The following is a 19,792-nucleotide window of genomic DNA, read 5'->3' as shown; positions in this document are numbered from 1 at the left end:
TCCATTCTATTCAGAAAAAATGAAGTTATTTTTTTAAGACAATGGGGCAGATTTACTTACCCGGTCCATTCGCGATCCAGCGGCGCGTTTTCTGCACTGGAATCGGGTCCGGCCGGGATTCATTAAGGTAGTTCCTCCGCCGTCCACCAGGTGGCGCTGCTGTGCTGAAAAGCATCGGAACGCGCTGGAGTTCACCGAGCCGGGCTGAGTGAAGGTAAGTGCAAGCTCCGGGACAGATTTTTTTTTTAAATGCCGCGGTTTTTCCGAATCCGTCGGGTTTTCGTTTGGCCACGTCCCCCGAATTCCGTCGTGTGCATGCCAGCGCCGATGCGCCACAATCCGATTGCGTGCGCCAAAATCCCGGGGAAATCGGCGCAAATTGGAAATATTCGGGCGACACGTCGGGAAAATGCGAATCGGGCCCTTAGTAAATGACCCCCAATGGGTTTTTTTTGTAGACACTTTCCAACCCTCTGGTATTCATATCATACAGGGTCTGGTGGCCCATACAATCTCACTATTTTTCTATTGTATTTTGTGTATATACAGTTAGAGTCAGAATGTAATAAGATATGAATAATATCAGACCTGGCTCATGACTTCCATAGTATCCCATTTGCTTCTCCCTTATGACATTATAGGGATTGATGATTGGTGCACCACATACACCAAAATAAATATGCACTCAAACACTTTGATGCTGGGATTACTATTGGTCGGGCTCTCAAAAGTAGGTGTCTCTTGTATGATACAGCAGAAACCCACTACATATGGAGTTGCTCAGACCCTTCCCAACAGCATGATGTAAGAGTAGGTTTTGAGTTAGGAAGTAGTTAACTAAAAAATACAAACCCAAACTTCTTTTCTAAATAATCAAGCCATTCCCATCGTAATTGTCAGGTTCGGCCAACTTTCATTCGTTGTGTAAGACCTCCCTCCGGCTCTCACATCTATTTTTTATTGTATTTCCAAAAAAGGTATTCGAAAACCCATTCTACCTCGATATCCTTACACTGTGCAGACAGTCCTGTTGTAGGTCAACTCAGTTCTTGTATCGACTCCATGTGCTCAGACAATTATGATGAAATTGACTTTTTGGGGGTCCCGTGATTTATCTTAGTCTGTGAGAAGAAGAAAATGAAGAGCATTGAATTACTGCGGAGGTGACGCGATGTTGGAACAGCTCATCTAGTAGTCAGCATCTTTAGCAATGCCAGTTTCCTCTTTATCAGAAGACACTGACACGTCATAAATATCCGCACATCCAGATATTCCATCCTGTCACACAGTAAAGCCTACACGTGTAACGTTTTACAGATGCACTCATGAGTTTCTTCTTGTCTTGGCGAGTGGAATCTCTTTGTGATGTGGTAAATAATGTAACCTCAGAGTCAGGCCGGCAGTGGTGAACCTCTATATGGACTACACATCGGGTGACCACCAACTTACTTCACACTCCAGATATGTGGTGATCTGTCTGAAAGTTGCAACAGAACCATCATAAAAGAAGATGGATGAACGTAAATCCCATCAATTAGTTTCCCTTCTTGTGGATGAAGCCCACATGTTTCACGAATCAAGTCCTTGTGTCAAGATTGTTTCCAAAATTGACCAAGTGTGGGAAACTAGGGATAAGGCGTGATGAGGCATGGAGCAAACATGTAGAAGGAAGAATTGATAAGCCATTTAAGGAAGAAAAGTAAGGGAGATAGAATTAAGAGCACATGGAATAATTCAGTCAATCTAACTATCCATAGATCTCTCTATTTCATTACATGGACAACCCCTTTCAGTGCACAGTAGTCAAGAATTAGTCTAAAAAAGTGTTTTGTTATTAATTTAAAGGAAATCTACCATTTGTTTTCATGCATTGTGAACCAAACATACCTTGATAATGCTGTAGCTACACTGATGCAGAAACATATCTTATTTAATCCCTGAGCTAAGTGGTTTTGCTGAAAAAACTATTATAAAATTCAGGACCTTTGGAAAACTGGATTGCATTCTGCCTGCGGTTCTTAAACACATTACATACAGAGCTTCCTGAACTGTCCAGACAGGACTAATCAATCTGAGCTGGATGACTCTTACACAGCATCTGAGGAATGGTGCGTCGATTGATTACTTCTGTTTGTCAGGGACAACACAGTGATCACATTATTTTCTGGAGCAGTGCAAGAGGAAAAGCGCCGAGCTCCAGGACAGAAGCGATAGAGCCTCATTATCTTAATTTTATTAAAAAAATTATTTCATTAAAACCACTTAGCACAGGTATTAAACAAGATATGTTCCTGCATCAGTGTAGCTACAGCATTATCAAGGTATGTTTGCTTCATAATACATGAAATCAAATGGTAGGTTTCCTTTAAGAGCAATTTATTATATTTAGCCTATTCTGATTTTGGCTATTGTGAAACAAGCCAAGGTGAGACAACTACAACCATACAAGGTTTGATAGAAACACTTAAACTTGTTCCATGTTATTTTGCCAATCCTAGTTTCGGCTCACAATAACTGGCACAAACCACTGAAAAAGTTCAAACGCCTTCTGAAGTTCAAGATCTCTGCTTGCTGTCATTTAATGCAAATGTTTATTGATTACTTGAAAGAATTCCATCCTGGTCATATGATACACAGGGTACACATATACAGGACTAATTACACATTGGGGCACATTTACTAAAAGCAGTTTGCCTGTGTAGTGTGCAAAGGCCGTCCGATTCAGGATTTCTGGCGCACGTTCTTCATGAATTTGGCATGCTGGCTGTGGTTGGTATTGCAACCTAAAGCTGTTCACTTTTTTGGAAATGAGATTCTCTCCATACCGACTGATGGATGGGACATCATAGGCCCAATACGACTTATATTTAGGGTAAGAAAATCAAAAATTCGGGGACAGCTCTCTTGGAAGTGATTGGAAAACAGTCCAAGGGGAGCATCTATCAAGGTTTGTCCGGCAGTTTTCTGGCATAGAAGACCGGAATTAATCACAATTCCTTGGAATGGGCAGGTATTATGGTTATTTCTCCCCTTACCCTACATCCACACTATGGGGGCACGGAGGTGCGTGAAGGTTATAGCTCAATTCTACGCAAGGCAGAATCAGAAGTAGGGTTGTACTCCAGCACAGCTGCCTGAAAAATCCCCCCAAAATCTATATATTGGGACTGAGCTTTGTATAGCTTACATTTTGTCATTTTAAATAAACCTTTTTACTTATGTTTTGTAAAGATATTCCCATAGGAATAAATCAACCCTAGGACCCGGAATATTCTGCAAACAACTATTCCCCTTTAATTTCCATCTAAACATTTCATTTTCTCGATAGCCATTCTAGCCGTACAGTAAATGTCGGTTGTTTCCCGAGAATTATTTTAAGAATCCCGCAAGCCATAAAATGTTTTGTGTTCTATACAGTAAATGTATACATTCCTGATGGAAATTGCAGCGTTAGATATTTGATAGGCTCCACAGACGACATGTGAGGGCACCGTATATTTGGGGCTCGGAGGCATTTTAGTCCACAGAACGCGGGCTGGTGCCAGATTGCTTCAGATTGGATTCTCTGCTTTCCGTGAGGCAGTGCGGCCTCTCCCCCTGTGATTCATGTTCCTCTCTCAGTGATGAAAGGACAGGATACACATCTTCAAATGATTTAAATGCTGGTGTCTTACTTCAAGAAGCAATTGTACTTTGGATATTTATTTCCATGTTGGCTTTTAATGTGGAACTAAGAATTTTCCTTCCATTTTGAGAACTAAAAGTAAAAATATTTCTTTAATCTTGAGTTAAAATACCAAAGTCACCCATAGCACTGAATATAGTGTGTTCTTATATATGGTATATATTGTATTTCTATCCCTAAATATTCACTTTACAAAGATACACCCTAGAAATTTTTACACTGTAGTCAGCGGTCCCCAACATTGACCAGGGACCATCTGCACTTTTTCCAGGCAAAAATTTGAGCTTCTGTGCCGAACCCTTACTTGTACCTAACTCCAGGTACACCCCCTCCACAAAGTATAACCACACCCCCTACTAGATCCAGGCTATATAATGCCCCCTTTTCTGCAACCCCCATTATATTATCCCTTTTCATGCATCAGTACCCCTTATATAGAATTCTTTTCTGCAGCAGCCCCCTGCTTATATTGCCCCCTTTCCTGCAGCAGTCCCGTTATTCTCATTGCCCCCTTTTCTGCAGCAGTCCCCCCTTCTATTGCTTTCTTTCCTGCAGCAGTCCCACATCATCATTCTTTCTTTCCTGCAGCATATTACCTACTTCTATTGCTCTCTTTCCTGCAACAGTCCCCCTTCTATTGCTCTTTGCTGTAGCAGCTCCACTTATAGTGCTTTCTTTCCTGCAGCAGTTCACCTGCTTCTATTGCCCCTTTCCTGCAGCAGCAGCAACCCCTCCCCCCTTCTATTGCTGTCTTTGCTGCAGCAGCCCCCCCTTCTATTGCTCTGTTTCCTGAAGCAGGCCCCTTTCTATTGCTGCCTTTGCTGCAGCAGCCCCCCCTTCTATTGGTCACTTTCCTGCAGCAGTCCCCCCTTCTATTGCTCTCTTTGCTGCAGCAGTCCGCCCTTCTATTGCTCTCTTTGCTGCAGCAGCCCTCTCTTCTATTGCTCACTTTCCTGCAGCAGTCCCCCCTTCTATTGCTCTCTTTGCTGCAGCAGTCCGCCCTTCTATTGCTCTCTTTGCTGCAGCAGCCCCCCCTTCTATTGCTCACTTTCCTGCAGCAGTCCCCCCTTCTATTGCTCTCTTTGCTGCAGCAGTCCGCCCTTCTATTGCTCTCTTTGCTGCAGCAGCCCCCTCATCTATTGCTCACCTTCCTGCTGCAGTCCCCCCTTCTATTGCTCTCTTTGCTGCAGCAGCCCCCTCTTCTATTGCTCTCTTTGCTGCAGCAGTTCCCCCTTCTATTGCTCACTTTCCTGCAGCAGTCCCCCCTTCTATTGCTCTCTTTGCTGCAGCAGTCCGCCCTTCTATTGCTCTCTTTGCTGCAGCAGCCCCCTCATCTATTGCTCACCTTCCTGCTGCAGTCCCCCCTTCTATTGCTCTCTTTCCTTAAGCATTCCCACTCTTCTATGACTCCTTTTCCTGCGACAGTCCCCTTCTTATATTGCTCTCTTTAGCCCTCAGCTTCTTTCTCCCCCACCACAAATCCCCTTTACCAATGACTTGGTAGCCAGCAGGTGAGGCATCATAATTCGCGTTGGCTTCAGAGCTGTCTGCAAATGGGAGGAGGAGTGAAGAGAAGAATGGTGAGTATCAGAGTTTGGCCTGGTGGTTGGGTACTGAAGATAGAAAATACATATCAGAACACGTCTGACAGATTCCTCCCCCATATGCCAATGTGCCATGGTACCATGTTAAAAGAAAATCTATATTGCACTGGCTGGTGATCCATAGTCACAGTCCACTACTATTTAGGATAGGTCATCCACATCATATTGATAGAAGCCTCACACCAGTCGCTGCAGCTGACGAGCTGTGGTGGGGAAATGGACTGATACGAGTTGCGTTAATCTGTATAGCGCCACAGAATATGTTGATTCTATAGACACAGATAAATACATAGTCTAGCAATGTGGTAGCACCGCTCTACAATCTAACAAGCCCTTATAATGATTGAAAGCTGCGATGGAACAAGTCATCTGAGGTTATAGAAGACTATCGGGCTGACCGCAGAGTGATGCTTTAATCATGTTACAGAGATCTAGGGATGTGTTTCCCATTCTGGTGACAAGGAAAATTCACTGCAATTCAGATTAGAGAGCAATCCCCTTCAGCTTCTTACTGCAGGATTGGTGGATTATGGAGTATTGGACAGCACACTGGTTTATACTAAGATTTATCTTACTGTACATTCTGATATATTAGAAGATCAACTGCAGAGATATCACCATAATGTCAACCCACTGGGGCGGCCTATTCCAACTTTCACTCTAACTATGACAAGACTGTTACATCCAGTTCCATGGGAATTGTAATTGGGCCACAAATTGCTGAATTTTTCAGGAAACCCATTGTATGCCCGAAATACTAAGAATTTTTTTTTTTTTTTATAAATTATGTCTTGGCTTCTACCAAAACAGTGCCCCATCTGTCAAACAAGTTGGCTGCAGTAATGAAGCTCAGTCACATTCACAATATTAAAGCTCAATCCCATTTGCAGTATTAAAGCTCAATTCTCATTTACGCACGACCAGTGGCCATTTTAAGTTTGGATCTGAAAGAGAAAGAAAGTGGCCTTGTTCTTGTTGCTCTCTTTTAAGGGGTTGTCTCTTGTTTTGAAACTAAAGATAGGGGATAAGTAATAAGTGAGGGTTTTACTGCTGGGCCCCCTATTATCAGCAGATAATGGGGGGAATTTTCTCAGTAATGGGTGATGCGGCAGAATGAGTGTTCTCCTGCTTCCTCCTGTAATATAGGAGCAGTCAAAAGTCGCAGAACACTTCCCTGACTCCATTCACTTTCTGAGCTGTGCTCAGCAATTCCCTACACTCTCATACTACTGAATGGAATTGCAGAATGTATGATCATCCTGCCGATCCACAAAGCGCCCCGTTCACCAGATTGCTTGGGGTCCCATTCTCATAACCTGACTACCGCTTTGCTTCTGATAAAATTCTCATCTTTCAATTATTAAATGTGTCTAGATGTTCATAATTACTGCCCCCAAAATATGATATGCAAGATAGCTCAAAATAGCCAAGTGGGAGGTATCATTTAATTTCTGAAAACAGAAAAACCCAAAAAGTTGAAGCTTTGGATATTTTGAAAGATGTCCACCAACAATGTCCTGTTGGTTGTAATTGAGTCCACTGGGCTTTTGTGCTCATTGATGTAGGACTTTTTCATTCATGATCATTAAGAGAAAAACCCTAGAAGCTTTTCACACGACCAAGTTGACTGTGAAAATCTTTACGTCAGGTGTGTATACCGGCAGCAGGGGGAGGTGATGTCCGGTGCTCCGGGTTGTTAATTACTCACGCCTCCTACGTGATGTCCCCTCCCTCTCCAAAATGGCGCGTCAACATCAAAGAAGAACAACGCAGAATCCTGGAGAAGAGGACTATAGATGATTATGTGTATTTTACTTTAGTGGTAGATTTACCACAACCTTACTTTTTGTAGATTTCAATTCTGGCACAAGTGATCCATCAGAATTAGGTCCAAAACCTTTTCATAATTTGTGCGTGTAGCACCAATAACTTTGCCCAAAACGAGGACCAATGAATTTTATTCATGAGTCCCATTATGTTAGTTCCATTAGTTCCCAGATGGATATTGAAGCGCTGAGCTTTAGATACGGAACAGAACGTAGCGTCAATAAGAAGATAGTGAACATACCCTAATGAACATACCCTTTAAACAATCATATCCTTGTCATCTAGATAAAGTGGTCTCCCTGTCTTCCCCATTTGCTTAAACACTAGGCCCAAGAAGTTTTCCTTTCACCAGTCTGAAAGCTACAACCACTCAGCAAACATTGGCCTCACTCTTGGAATCCCCTTTAGTTTCTGCATCAAACAATGTTTGGTTTCCCAGCCTTACATGGACAAGTCATGTTAATGCTCCATGTGAAGAAGGTGAAGATAGATGCAGATTTGCAGAGGAATCCAGTAAAATACTTTCAGGACTGGTGCGCTGCCGTGCACACAATGCCCATATGTTTGCCATAAAGGGTAAAATGACAGCTTACGTTTTACCTTTGATCTGTAGAACAAATTTGGATCTGCGGTGACCTCTGCAGTTGGGCTAACATGACTTTGAAGATGAGGAAGAAGCTTAAGCCGCCCGTGTACAGCTGACAGTTCTCCTTACAGAAAATGAGCTGATTGTTCCCCCGGCAAAAGTCAAACACACTGTATCATCCATTATCTTAGGAACGTTGCAATCAGGTTGCGTCCATGTAGGTCTCATGGCACTGGTACATATGTTCTCTTTGGTTTCTCTGCATGATACTGATTTAATATTACATAATTGACAACATTTGATAATAATTCCCAGAACTATTTGAGGCAGTAAGGGCTCATCTATAATCTTAGGACTTCCTATGGAAATTCAGGGTCATAGATGAAATACACAGTTCATGTAGAAAAACAGAAACTCATAGAAGACAATAATTACAGGGACTGTTCCTGATTGGAATTTTTTTTTTCCGCAGAAACAGTGCTGCTATTAATCTTTGGGCTGTGTCTGGTATTGCAGCTCAGACTTGAAAGTTGCAAAGAGCCGTGAAACTCTGGTTCCCCCAGTGATCGCGAGTGAATATGTATTTACTTGAATACGGCCACATTTGTCGACGTGATGTCAATCCGATAGTCAGAGCCTGGCAGAGAGAACCCAAAATCCAGTTCTCCCCTACAGACTCTGTATACCTGACTAAATCAATGGCATCACATCAGCAACTAGTGCCTGCTCCAGCCAATCACTGGCCTAATCAGTGAGAAATTGAGGCTGATGTTTGGCTACAGAGACAAAATAGCAACCATTCTGTAGCCAGGTCTAGAAAACTAGGTAGGAAAATAGGGGTGACATTTTTTACTAAATTACTTTGCCCTTTTTTGGTAAAAACAAATTCTGTACAATATGTAGTCCATAACATTTCTATGAATTATGAATCTTTATACATATATAAACCAGATACAGATAAGTATTAGGCCTCAATCACACAATCTGCACAAATGGTGGGTAATTCACGTTCTCTGTTGTGCATGCCCTGTGTTTTACTGCACCACATATTGTAGAGCACGTTCCTATGGACGTCACTGGCCAATGTTCTACAGAGCACAAACAACGGTACAAAGCCACTGTTTGTGGCCATAAGGCCTTACTATTTGTACCTCTAGGTTGCAAAGAAAACCCAGCTGGACAAAAGACACCTTTTTATTCGTCCATTTTGAAACCAATCTAATTGCCATAAATGGAAGTTTGTGTCAATCTGGACAGACTTGGCCACTAGATCCCTAAAATATGCCTTGGTGGGCTCAGGGTTTATGAAAATACTGGGATTCAAAGGTCGAGAATATGACCACCAAACTGGGCGGTCGAGACAGGGAGAAAATACAGGGATTCCAAGGTCCACCATAAGACAATTTTTCAATGATCCAATGGAGCAGCAGAAGACAACCCCTTGGGATTTTTTATGGCCCCAATATATTAGAATAAGAACTGTGTGTACAAAGTTTATGATGTAGAAGTAGATTTTTTATGGATGATGTTCTGTATGGCTGAAGGGTGGGTCACCAGAATAATTTTCTCTGATGAACTGAGACTGGTTTTAACTCGGCGTTGTGCCACTAATGGAATTTAAGAACCTTCTGTGTGAATAAAACACCTGTATTCGGAAGTTAGAGTTATCCTTACAGGAGCCAATTAAGGCTACGTTGTAGGTGTGTAGGCGTTAAAATGTCACTTGGGTTCTTGGAAGTCATGCTTGATGTCAAGGGAGCTGCCTTACAAGGTAGCTAAAAGAGGCGTGGCTTTCCTTATCCCATCATGGTAAACTTATTTGCATATTTTCTCTGTCTCCGTAAGGAGATCTCTTACTTTCTGACCCTAGTCAAAAGCCTCTCACTCAGCCAAACCAGTTATCTACGGTGTACTGAAGAGATACAACCACATTGAAACAGCTCATGAAGGTCATGCTTGATGTCAAGGGAGCTGCCTTACAAGGTAGCTAATAGGCGTGGTTATCCTTTACTCATCCACGAAAACTTATTGATATATTTTCCCTGAAACACCTGTAGACAGTTCCACCCTTGGAATATTACTGTATTGTTGTTGGTGTATGTTTTTTTTCTACTGCAGATTGTTGACTCCTCTTTAAGTTATGCACAGTCTTCTACTCTATACCTAGCTGCATCAATGACCCAGCCGCATATATTCTTCTGTCATTTTTTCGCTCTCTCCTAATTTTTCTAAAGTGAATCTTTATATTTCTTCCAGCTGTCGGTATACAAATGAAGCTTGAGTTTTTCCAAAGAAAATTCTCAATTGCCAGCCGACAGGTAAGGAAAAGTCACCTATTGTTCTACTGAATGTAATATTTTGCATATATATGTTACTGTGTTATATTATTTATGTTACTATATATTTGTACTGGCCGGTTTTCTTCCTTCTTTGGAATGCTCCTTTCTTCTTGTGCTGATATTATCAATAATAATACTAGTAAATATTGAAATCAAATTTGGAAGCAAATAATTTAGACCGTATTAAGACCCATTAGAGTCACACCTCTTCTAAAAATTGGGCTACATTTTCGATGATCATAGAAGCAAGTAAGAAACAATAGAAAAATAGAAACAAATATTGTTTCGGACTTTATGAAAACTTAAAAGTAAATTGTGCAAACTGGAGCAATATAAAAGGCTTACAATTTTTGTACAAAGAAATGTAAAAAAGTGAACAAAATACAAAAAATTACATACCTGAAAAAATGCGATTAAAGGGGTGGTCTGAACCTATATCTTTATGAACCAAGTTACAGGCAGTCCCCGGGTTACATACAAGATAGGGTCTGTAGGTTTGTTCTTAAGTTGAATTTGTATGTAAGTCGGAACTGTATACTTTATCATTGTAACCCCAGACAATTTTTTTTTTGGTCTCTGTGACAATTGGATTTTAAAAAAGTTGGATTGTCATTAGAACCAGGATTAACAATAAATCTTCATTGTAGACACATGTGATAACTGTTACAGCTGATTATTGTAGCCTAAGGCTAAAGTACAGTAAATTGCCAACATCCAGAGGTCCGTTTGTAACTAGGGGTCGTATGTAAGTCAGGTGTCAGGTAAGTAGGGGACCGTCTGTATTTAATAGAAAACCTCTGGTGAGATTGGGACAGGGGGAGACTAGTAAAAAGAAAAATACTACAGCTTCCCAGTCCCCCTGCTTACTCTTTCTCTCTCTTGGGAAGAATCCAGGGATCGCTGGAGCCAATCACTGGCCTCAATAGTCACAGAAGCAAGAATGAAATCCCTATAAATTGAATGGGATTGAAACATTAATGTAAGAAGACAATCCACGTGAGGGGGTATTGTACTATTGAGTCTATTTTTCAGTAAAGCGGACGAATCTGTTTAACCCTGTTCTGTGATGATGATCTTGAAAAGACAGAAACAGGTCTTTGCACCAAAAGGAAATTCCGAAATGAAAGTTAAACAACAAGCTTTGTCTTATATAGTTGTTTTTCTTTCTTATGGAGAAATCAATAATACATTGTATACTGGGTGAATATGGAAACCTAGACGTTGACCCATTTGTGCCGTACTACTTGATCATCCCAGACTGATTCTTACAGTGAATGCTGTGGGATCTAAACGATCGGTCAAATCATTTACCTGGGGGAAACAAATAGAGCTCAGTATAACAAATGATCACATAGTTTAGTACAAGTCAGTAAACAGATTACCCCCTAATCTCCCTCTGATGCACAATCCAATCAAATGTTTATCTGTCAATATGTTTGGTACGTTAGCAGTATTTATCTGACCACTAGTTAAAGGACATATTTAAGCCGTTTTGAATATATAAATCTTAAGTCAGTGCTAGGTAGAAGCAGGACTATGAAAAGTGCAGTTATAATCCAGCCCTGCAGCACTTGCAACGGCTCTGGGCGGGTCTATTAGCCTGAAGAGCTTTCTGCTCTCTGTTCTGTGCTGCTCTACAGCCCCTCTCCTCTTCTAAAAGTAGGATCTGTACCAGGATTTTGCTTGGATACTTGCTGCAGTCACTCAGAGCAGAGGGGAGGGGCTGTTGAACAGTTAATTGCAAAGAGCAGAAAGCTCTTCAGGCTGAAAGAACTGCAAAGAGCACTTACAAGAGCTGTAAACCTGGACTTGACTACTGGCTGCAGCAGTCGTGTGCTTTAAACCTCTGAAGCCAGAGATTAATCACAGATTTAGATGGGATTAATAATACTACAGTCAACCAAAGAAAGACCAAGATGAACCCTCATCCGTAGTGGTAGCACATCAGTAGTGGGAGATGTACTGAATGAAAGTTAAGGGGCTTCACAAGAAGTTGGGTCCAATTACCTTACAACTATTTGCCTTGTTACGGATTCAAGGAACCAAATACGAAGTATTTTGGATCAACCAATCTTCATTACTGGTTGGTTGGTCGTTGGTTGGTTTAGCCAAAACATCTTGAACATTCCCTCGAAATATCCCAGACAACACAGTAAGGAATTTTGTGAAGTTTATGCTGAACATGTAGTTCTGTGCTTATGTTCCCAGCATTGTCTTCTGAGACTATACATGGCCGGGCGCCTCATCTTCTGCTCCATGTATTTGTTTGAAGGGTCAAAATCCAGAAAAATAGTTTCGTAAACAAGACGCCTCGCTATGTATTTAAAGCTGAACCCATTTTCATATTCATGAGTATCTGGTCAACTTCTCGTCACTGTTTATTTGTTTATTGAAGGGAAGGAACTGAGGAGGTTACATTATCGGAAGCCAAAAAGTCCACAATGTTATAACTAATATTCATAGCATCTCTCAAGCAGATATTTTGAGATGTGGGTGGATTCCAAGCATCTGTGATCTCGCTTAAACATTGAAGGGGTCTGGCTAGTCTGGGGAATATTAAATGGAAGATAGACTATACTACAATAATCGGACTTGGCCGAAACTATGTGGAGGTCCTACAGTACCAGACCACCTACAGAAAATTGACCATGACCAGTCACCTATCTAGTCCTTTATGGATCCATGGTCACTCTCAGGTCCATGAATATGTATGAAAGATCAGAGATCTTGGTCCTCTTATATGGATTATGGCTGAAGGGGTTTCATCTTATTGTCAAGGATAACATTTCCTTGTATTTTATGATCTGTACAATGATAACAATACAGTAGATGATCCTATGCTATTGTCATTTCAGTGCGCCTCTCTGGACGGGAAGTGTTCACGGACTTGTGATGATGATGTGAGTACAGTATCTTCTGATGTCGTCACATAGGAGTATAAAAAGTATTTCTTAATTTATATTGTGCAATGAGATTTTCTGCAGCCTGTAGATAGGACACTATTATACAATCTTCTCAGCTCTTCCTTCTCTATAACACACTGCCTGCAGATAGGACACTACTTGAAGACTGCTAAGCCCCTTCTGCTCTATAACCTATTTGATAGGATGCTAATTATCAGCTTATCATACTATACTATAATATGCTGCCTGTAGATAGGACACTACATACTCTCTGCTCAGCACCTCCTGCTCTATAACATGCTGCCTGCAGATAGAACACTACATAGTATCTGCTCAGCTCCTCCTGCTCTATAACATGCTGCCTGCAGTAAGGATGCTACATGAGGACTTCTCAGTCCCTCCTACTCTATAACCCGTTTACTGCATAGGACACTACGTACACAATCTGTTCAGCTTCTCCTGCTCTATAACATGTTGCCTGTAGACAGGACACTATGTACACCCTGCTCAGATCCTCCTGCTCTACTACATGCTGCCTGCAGATAGACCGCTCTGTCCAATCTGCTAAGTTCCTCGTGCTCCTTTAAATACTGCATACAGATAGACCACTATGCACAATCCACTCAGCTCCTATTGCTCTATAACATGCTGTCTGCAGACATAATATGCTCCATAAAGATAAATCACAATGTACAATGTGTTCAACTCCTCCTGCTCTACAACATTCTGTCTGCAGATAGGACACTATGTACAATCTGCTCAGCTCCTCCTGCTCTACAACATTCTGTCTGCAGATAGGACACTATGTACAATCCGCTCTTCTCCTCCTGCTCTATAACATTCTTCCTGCAGAAATGACACAGTGTACAATCTTCTCAGGCCCTCCTACTCTATAATATACTGCCTGCAGATAGGACACTATATGAGGACTGCTTTGTCCCTCCTACTTTAACATGCTGCCTGCAGATAGGACACTATGTACAATCTGATCAGCTCCTCCTGCTCTATTACATGCTACTTGCCAATTATTGCATTTCCAATGTGACTGAATCTCTTTAAGTTAACTCTTAAAATGATTTCTTGGTCATCCACTTATTTTCGTACTGATGACTATTAGGGGTGGGGAGTGACACCCAGACCCCACCCCAATCATACCTTAGGGCATCAGATTCTATGCAGTAGATGGATCTAGAAGTGAAGGGCTCTGTCCTTAGCGGCTGCACCAGATAACTGCAGACTCCAGTGGCTGCTCTTCACTAGAAGCTGAGCTATAACATCCTGGTGCAGATGGAAGACAATAGATGGTTCTGCTTCCACCCTCATCTGCTCTATAGGTTACAGAGGAAGACAGAAAAGCGGATGTCGATAGGGGACGAGATAACTTCTTTCTTGGAAAGGGTCAATATTACAGTGGATTTACAGCTGTATATACAGTTTAGTGTCTCAAACCTCCAATCTATATTTTTCATTTTGGAAATGACGGGGGGGTGGGGGGGGGGGGGTCTAGCATTGCATGATGTACTGCCTGACTCCTATACGAGTGATTTGTGAGGCAGTGACAATGTTGCACAACTCCTGATCCATTGGCCCCAAGGAGCTTGAAGAATGCAGCAAGTGAAGCATCTGTCCTTAATTATTGCATCCAGGATTACAAAGCAAATAGTTGACTGCTAGTAAAATAACCCCGTACAGAACTACTCCATCCCTTTGATGTCATCTAATGAGCAGATTGGAAAGATTGTATTCACTTTAGACACATTAATGCTTTTTACTTAACTCTGTGACTCTCCTTTGGATGGATTGTGTTTGCGAGGGAATAACCTTCAATCTATTATTCTCCAAATAGCTGTAAACATCCCCAAATAAACAACAGCATCTCTCCAGATTTGTTTCCATATAAATATGCTATACCCTGTACCAGATTCTACAGATGACTTGTAAAGGCATAGTTTAACTTGACCTGTTCTGCTGGACTGGCCCACTAGAGGATCGGAGGATCCTCCTGTGGGCCCAGGCTCTAGCCCAGTCTTTAACCCTTGGTGGCTTGAAGAAAAGACAATTTTGAGACTAGCACAGTCTATTTCCTAGGTGTGGATGGAGGACCCAAAACCATTTTATCTGGTGGACCCTTAGTCTAGTTTGACTCCATTAACTTGGAACGAGTAGGGCTATGTCCACACCTCCATTCCCTCTATCCACTGCTCTATTTAGGAAGGAAAGGAAGAACAAAATTATGGACATCCACTATTCCAAACAATCCTATTGACTATAACGGGTCTCTTTGGGCTCTTTTTTGCCTAGAAGAAAAAAGACCCTCTAAAGCAGATGTGATCCTAGGCTTAAATACGTTTTCCAGGATGATGAATGTATAGCCTATCAGCAGGATTATCATCACGTAACCAGAGAGGATGGACCTGTAAGCACTTAGCTCTGTGGTCTCTGTAACCTCAGGCATAGCTCCCATAGACCACTCCACCTTGCAGACAGGCCATCAAGTTTTTCTGTAACATTTGTAATCCAACTTGTGAACTACCAAAAGCCACCTGTAACCCTATATTTAACTCATTTTTGCATCGATATATAAATATGGGGAGAGGTAATTTTCTAAATGGGCAATTACCGTATATATACTTGAGTATAAGTCGACCCAAGTATAAGCCGAGGCCCCTAATTTTACCACAAAAACCAGGTAAAGCCTATGTTTTTTTTTACTCAAGTATAAGCCGAGTTTGGGTTTTCAGCACAATTTTTTGTGCTGAAAAACTAGGCTTATACTCGAGTATATATGGTATATTTTGTGAATGTAAGCTTTAGTGAAAGCTGACGATTTCGGTGGGACCGTCCAACCATCTAATGATTATGGAGGCCTCCAGAACTTTCCTCCAGTACAGATTTTAGAGAAAGAAGAATCCGGCACATGGATGTCATCATTCCCAATCCACTCATAAGAAGGTGGTCCACTTGTGGTGTGTGCCGGAAGCTCATCCCCCTCTCTCCATTGATGGCTTAGTTACACATCTATATATATGGGAAGTGAAGTCAGGGATAGCTGTTGGCTGAATGAGCATTGATCAAGTAAATTAGGTGCAAATTATTGCATAATAAAAAAACCTACAGATAATAAGAATATTACGACCCTTCAAAATTCCGAGACCCCTTATTTTGGAATTCTTCGACGTTATAAGGATATATCATGTGGTAGAGTATACAGACCCTGTAGGATGTCTCCACAACCATTAGTCTTCAACATTGCTCTCAAAAATGGAACGGGGCAATAATCGGACTGCCCCCAGAAGTCCCGGACATTACAGATACCACCCGTCCTCTACATCAACGTATTGCTGAGAGATGGACGTGACCATTTATGCTTTTACCTAATCAATACAACAATTAGCTGCTGGGGCATTACAGAGCCATTGACAGGTCACGTCACGAGGCTATTACAATGGAGGTGACATTACAGGTGTGTACTATACGTCCTCTGTTCTGTTATCAGCCCCAGTATGAGCGGGGTATCCCGTTACATAGCAGCTCCAGCTGTCCTAATGGTTTCTTCTGTCTTTCGTTTGTCATCTAGTTTTGATCATGTGTAATTATATCCTTCACTTTAATCCCTATTTGTCAGTATTAATCTGGTGATAATGCTACCTGCACTGATTCTGATTCAGATTTGGTGACAAAGTGGGGTCACTTTTATCAGATATCAGGAGCTGCTGTTCCAGCTGGTGCATAGCACAAAGCTTTCTACTATGCCACTATTAGGCCAAAATATTTGGGAAATATTTGACTACTAATCCACGGCATTGTTAGGTATTATCCATAGTTCTATATTATTTTCCAGCATATTTTATACAAAAGATAGTTTTTTAGAAAACGCTAGGATCAAGCAGCACGCACAGCGGAAAATCAACTGTGCTATATATGGTGGCAGTCCTTAAAGTCCTTCATAAATAGAAAAAAAGAAGACATAGGGCCACATGTATCACTCGTTTTTTCTGTTGTTTTTGCGCCTTTTCATTCAGGCGCACCGTTTTTGCGCCATTTTTGCGATTAAGCGCCAAACTAGCCGCGCAGCAAAAATAAGCAGCTTTCCCTCATCTATCTTACCAATCCAGATGTTTTGCTGCGCCTAATGATATTAATCACTTGCAATGTTTTCATTTAGGCGCAAAACGGGCGCAAAAACACTCCAGCCCGAAGGTGGCTTTAACTGAGAAGAAAGCACTGAGCCCCTTTGCAGAACAGCTCATTTCTAGCAGCAAAGCTCAGCCAGACACTAGTACATATAATAGATACATTAGTTACTCTGCAGACAGGAGCTGCAGACTCTATTTACAGTTCATCACCTTCTATTTACAAAACATTCTGCAAAACGCTGAGCTCAAAGCAAGAGAGCTAAGAACTTTGCAGAAGTTTGCAGAATGTTGCAGATACGACATACAAGTGTCCCCCATGTAATTCTGCGCAGAATCCCCCTCAGACACCAGCAGGAGACCAGCACTGGGGGATCTCCTCCAGGAGAAGCCCCTGCTGAGGAGGTCACTGGGTGCAGGGTGTCACACACCTGGGTGCTGCTAAGGAGATCATTCGGTGCTGGGTGTCACATACCTGGGTGCTGCTGACGAGGTCACTGGGTGCAGGGTGTCACACACCTGGGTGCTGCTGTGAGTGTTATCTTCATTCTGGGCTGTGGGAGAAGCAGAGAGGAGCTTGTAGCAGGATCACATGTAAGTGCCCGAATCTAACATTGCGCCGAAACTGCGCCAAAATTGCGCCTAAACTGTTTTAAAGTAAAGTGATTAATAAGAGGCATAAACTGAACTTATCACAGATGGTTGTAGCTTGTGATAATTCTGGCAAAACAGTGCGCCAGAATTTAGGCGCAACTACTACACTTAGGCGCACAAAAGTGATAAATGTAGCCCATATAGATAACTGTAGAGAGATAGATAGTTAGATGATAGATATGAGATAGATATATATGAAATAGATAGATAGATAGATAGTTAGATGATAGATAGTTAGATGATAAATAGATATGAGATAGATAGATAGATAGATAGATAGATATGAGATAGATAGATATAAGATAGATAGATAGATATGAGATAGATAGATATGAGATAGATAGATAGATAGATAGATAGATAGATAGATAGATAGAAATGATATTGGTTACATAGCTAGATATAGCCAAATTAGAATGGCAGACAGAATGGAACGAAGCTGGCTGGATAGAGATAGATAGATAGATAGATAGATAGATAGATAGATAGATAGTTAGATAGAAATCCAAAATAATGCAGCACTCCAAGGTAATTCAAAGTTCAAAGGTGAAGTTTATTCCAATGCGATGTTTCGGTGCTGGCACCCACCTTTCCCAAGCATCTTGAGAAAAGTGGGTGCCACCACCGAAACGTCGCATTGGAATAAACTTCACCTTTGAACTTTGAATTACCTTGGAGTGCTGCCTATTTTTGGATTTTTATATAACGGTCCACGCGACAGAACCTACGGCTGTGCACTCACTGCTCATTTGCTGTGCTGCTTTGGATTTTCCTTTATTAGATAGAGGGAGATAGATAGATAGATAGATAGAGAGATAGATAGATAGATAGAAATGAGATAGATAGATAGATAGATAGATAGGTCCACAGCAGCACAGTATCCAATATGGCCCCTCCAAGGGGGGTAACAAAGGCTTCAGAGTCTAACTCATGTATACATCAAATCCAAAAATGAATCAGCACCCCAAGTCCAACAAGATTAAAAGTGAAGTGGAATTTGAAAGGTGGTAACACACCGGAACATCGCTGGTTTTGGAATAAACTCCAGCTCACTCTTATTCTTGTTGGACTTGGAGTGCTGATTCATTTTTGGATTAGATAGATAGTTACTTTACTTTCAGTCCTGTTCCTCTCGCTCTACTGTATGTCTCTGCCAGTACAACATCCTGAGGTTATTTTCCGCTTGCCATGACTGGCGTTCTAAGTTTTCTTCTATCCATTATGTATCATAAACACCTCTAATGCACACGAGTATTATCCATCCAACACTTTCAATCCTAGTTCACAACAAAATAAAATTTAATGGACCGTACAGAATTTAGGCCTTTTCTATGCTCAGAAAAGCACTTAACTAACATTTTGTGCCATATTTTCTTTATTACAAGAACAGCAAAAATTTACTTGGCTTAATTTAAATATAAAAATTACAAATTTTTATGATTTAAAAGAAAAAAAAATCTTTGTTTCACTAATAATTTCCACATAGTCTAATTATACACATACTGCCTGAATAGTGAAAGTTCTAGAAGTAGAAGTTTTCAGTTTTTATCTGGTACACTGCAAATGAATCGCAAGGTCAAGTGGAGATCTCAACTTTTAGAAATTCTTTCGGACCTTTCAAAACTGAATCTTTGTTCCAAGTACATCCCTTGATTTAGATCAATGATATGTATTTCAGGAACACTAAAGTACAAATATTATATCACAATTAGACAGCCATTTACTACCGCCTTATAGTACACACATAATATGGCGTATTACAAAAATACTCAATTTAATATCACAACTCATTCAATGCTCTGCAGCTTCCCCCCACTCATTCAATGCCCTGAAGCCTCCCCCCACTAATTAAAGGCTCTGCAGCCTCCCCCCACTAATTAAAGGCTTGGCATGCCTCCCCCCACGCATTTAATGCCCTGCAGCCTCACCCCACTCATTACATGCCCTGCAGCCTCCCCCACTCATTACATGCCCTGCAGCTTCCCCCCACTCATTCAATGCCCTGCAGCCTCACCCCACTAATTAAAGGCTTTACAGCCTTCCCCTCATGCATTTAATGCC

General features: G+C 41.4%; 1 protein-coding gene across 5 annotated transcripts in view; it reads left to right on the top strand.

Annotated features, from left to right (window-relative positions):
* Positions 1–19,792, top strand: part of CACNA2D3 (calcium voltage-gated channel auxiliary subunit alpha2delta 3) — a 597,379-nt gene that overhangs the window by 502,659 nt on the left and 74,928 nt on the right. For all 5 annotated transcript variants that reach the window (XM_072127891.1, XM_072127887.1, XM_072127890.1 and 2 more), the window contains 2 exons: positions 9,959–10,020; positions 12,897–12,941. In XM_072127891.1, coding sequence (XP_071983992.1) covers positions 9,959–10,020; positions 12,897–12,941 — 107 coding nt within the window. The remainder of the gene's footprint in view (positions 1–9,958; positions 10,021–12,896; positions 12,942–19,792) is intronic.

Source organism: Engystomops pustulosus, chromosome 10 (assembly GCF_040894005.1).
Source record: "Engystomops pustulosus chromosome 10, aEngPut4.maternal, whole genome shotgun sequence".
NCBI lineage: Eukaryota > Metazoa > Chordata > Amphibia > Anura > Leptodactylidae > Engystomops > Engystomops pustulosus.
Note: the sequence above shows the minus strand (reverse complement) of the source record. Positions and strands in the feature narration are given on the sequence as shown.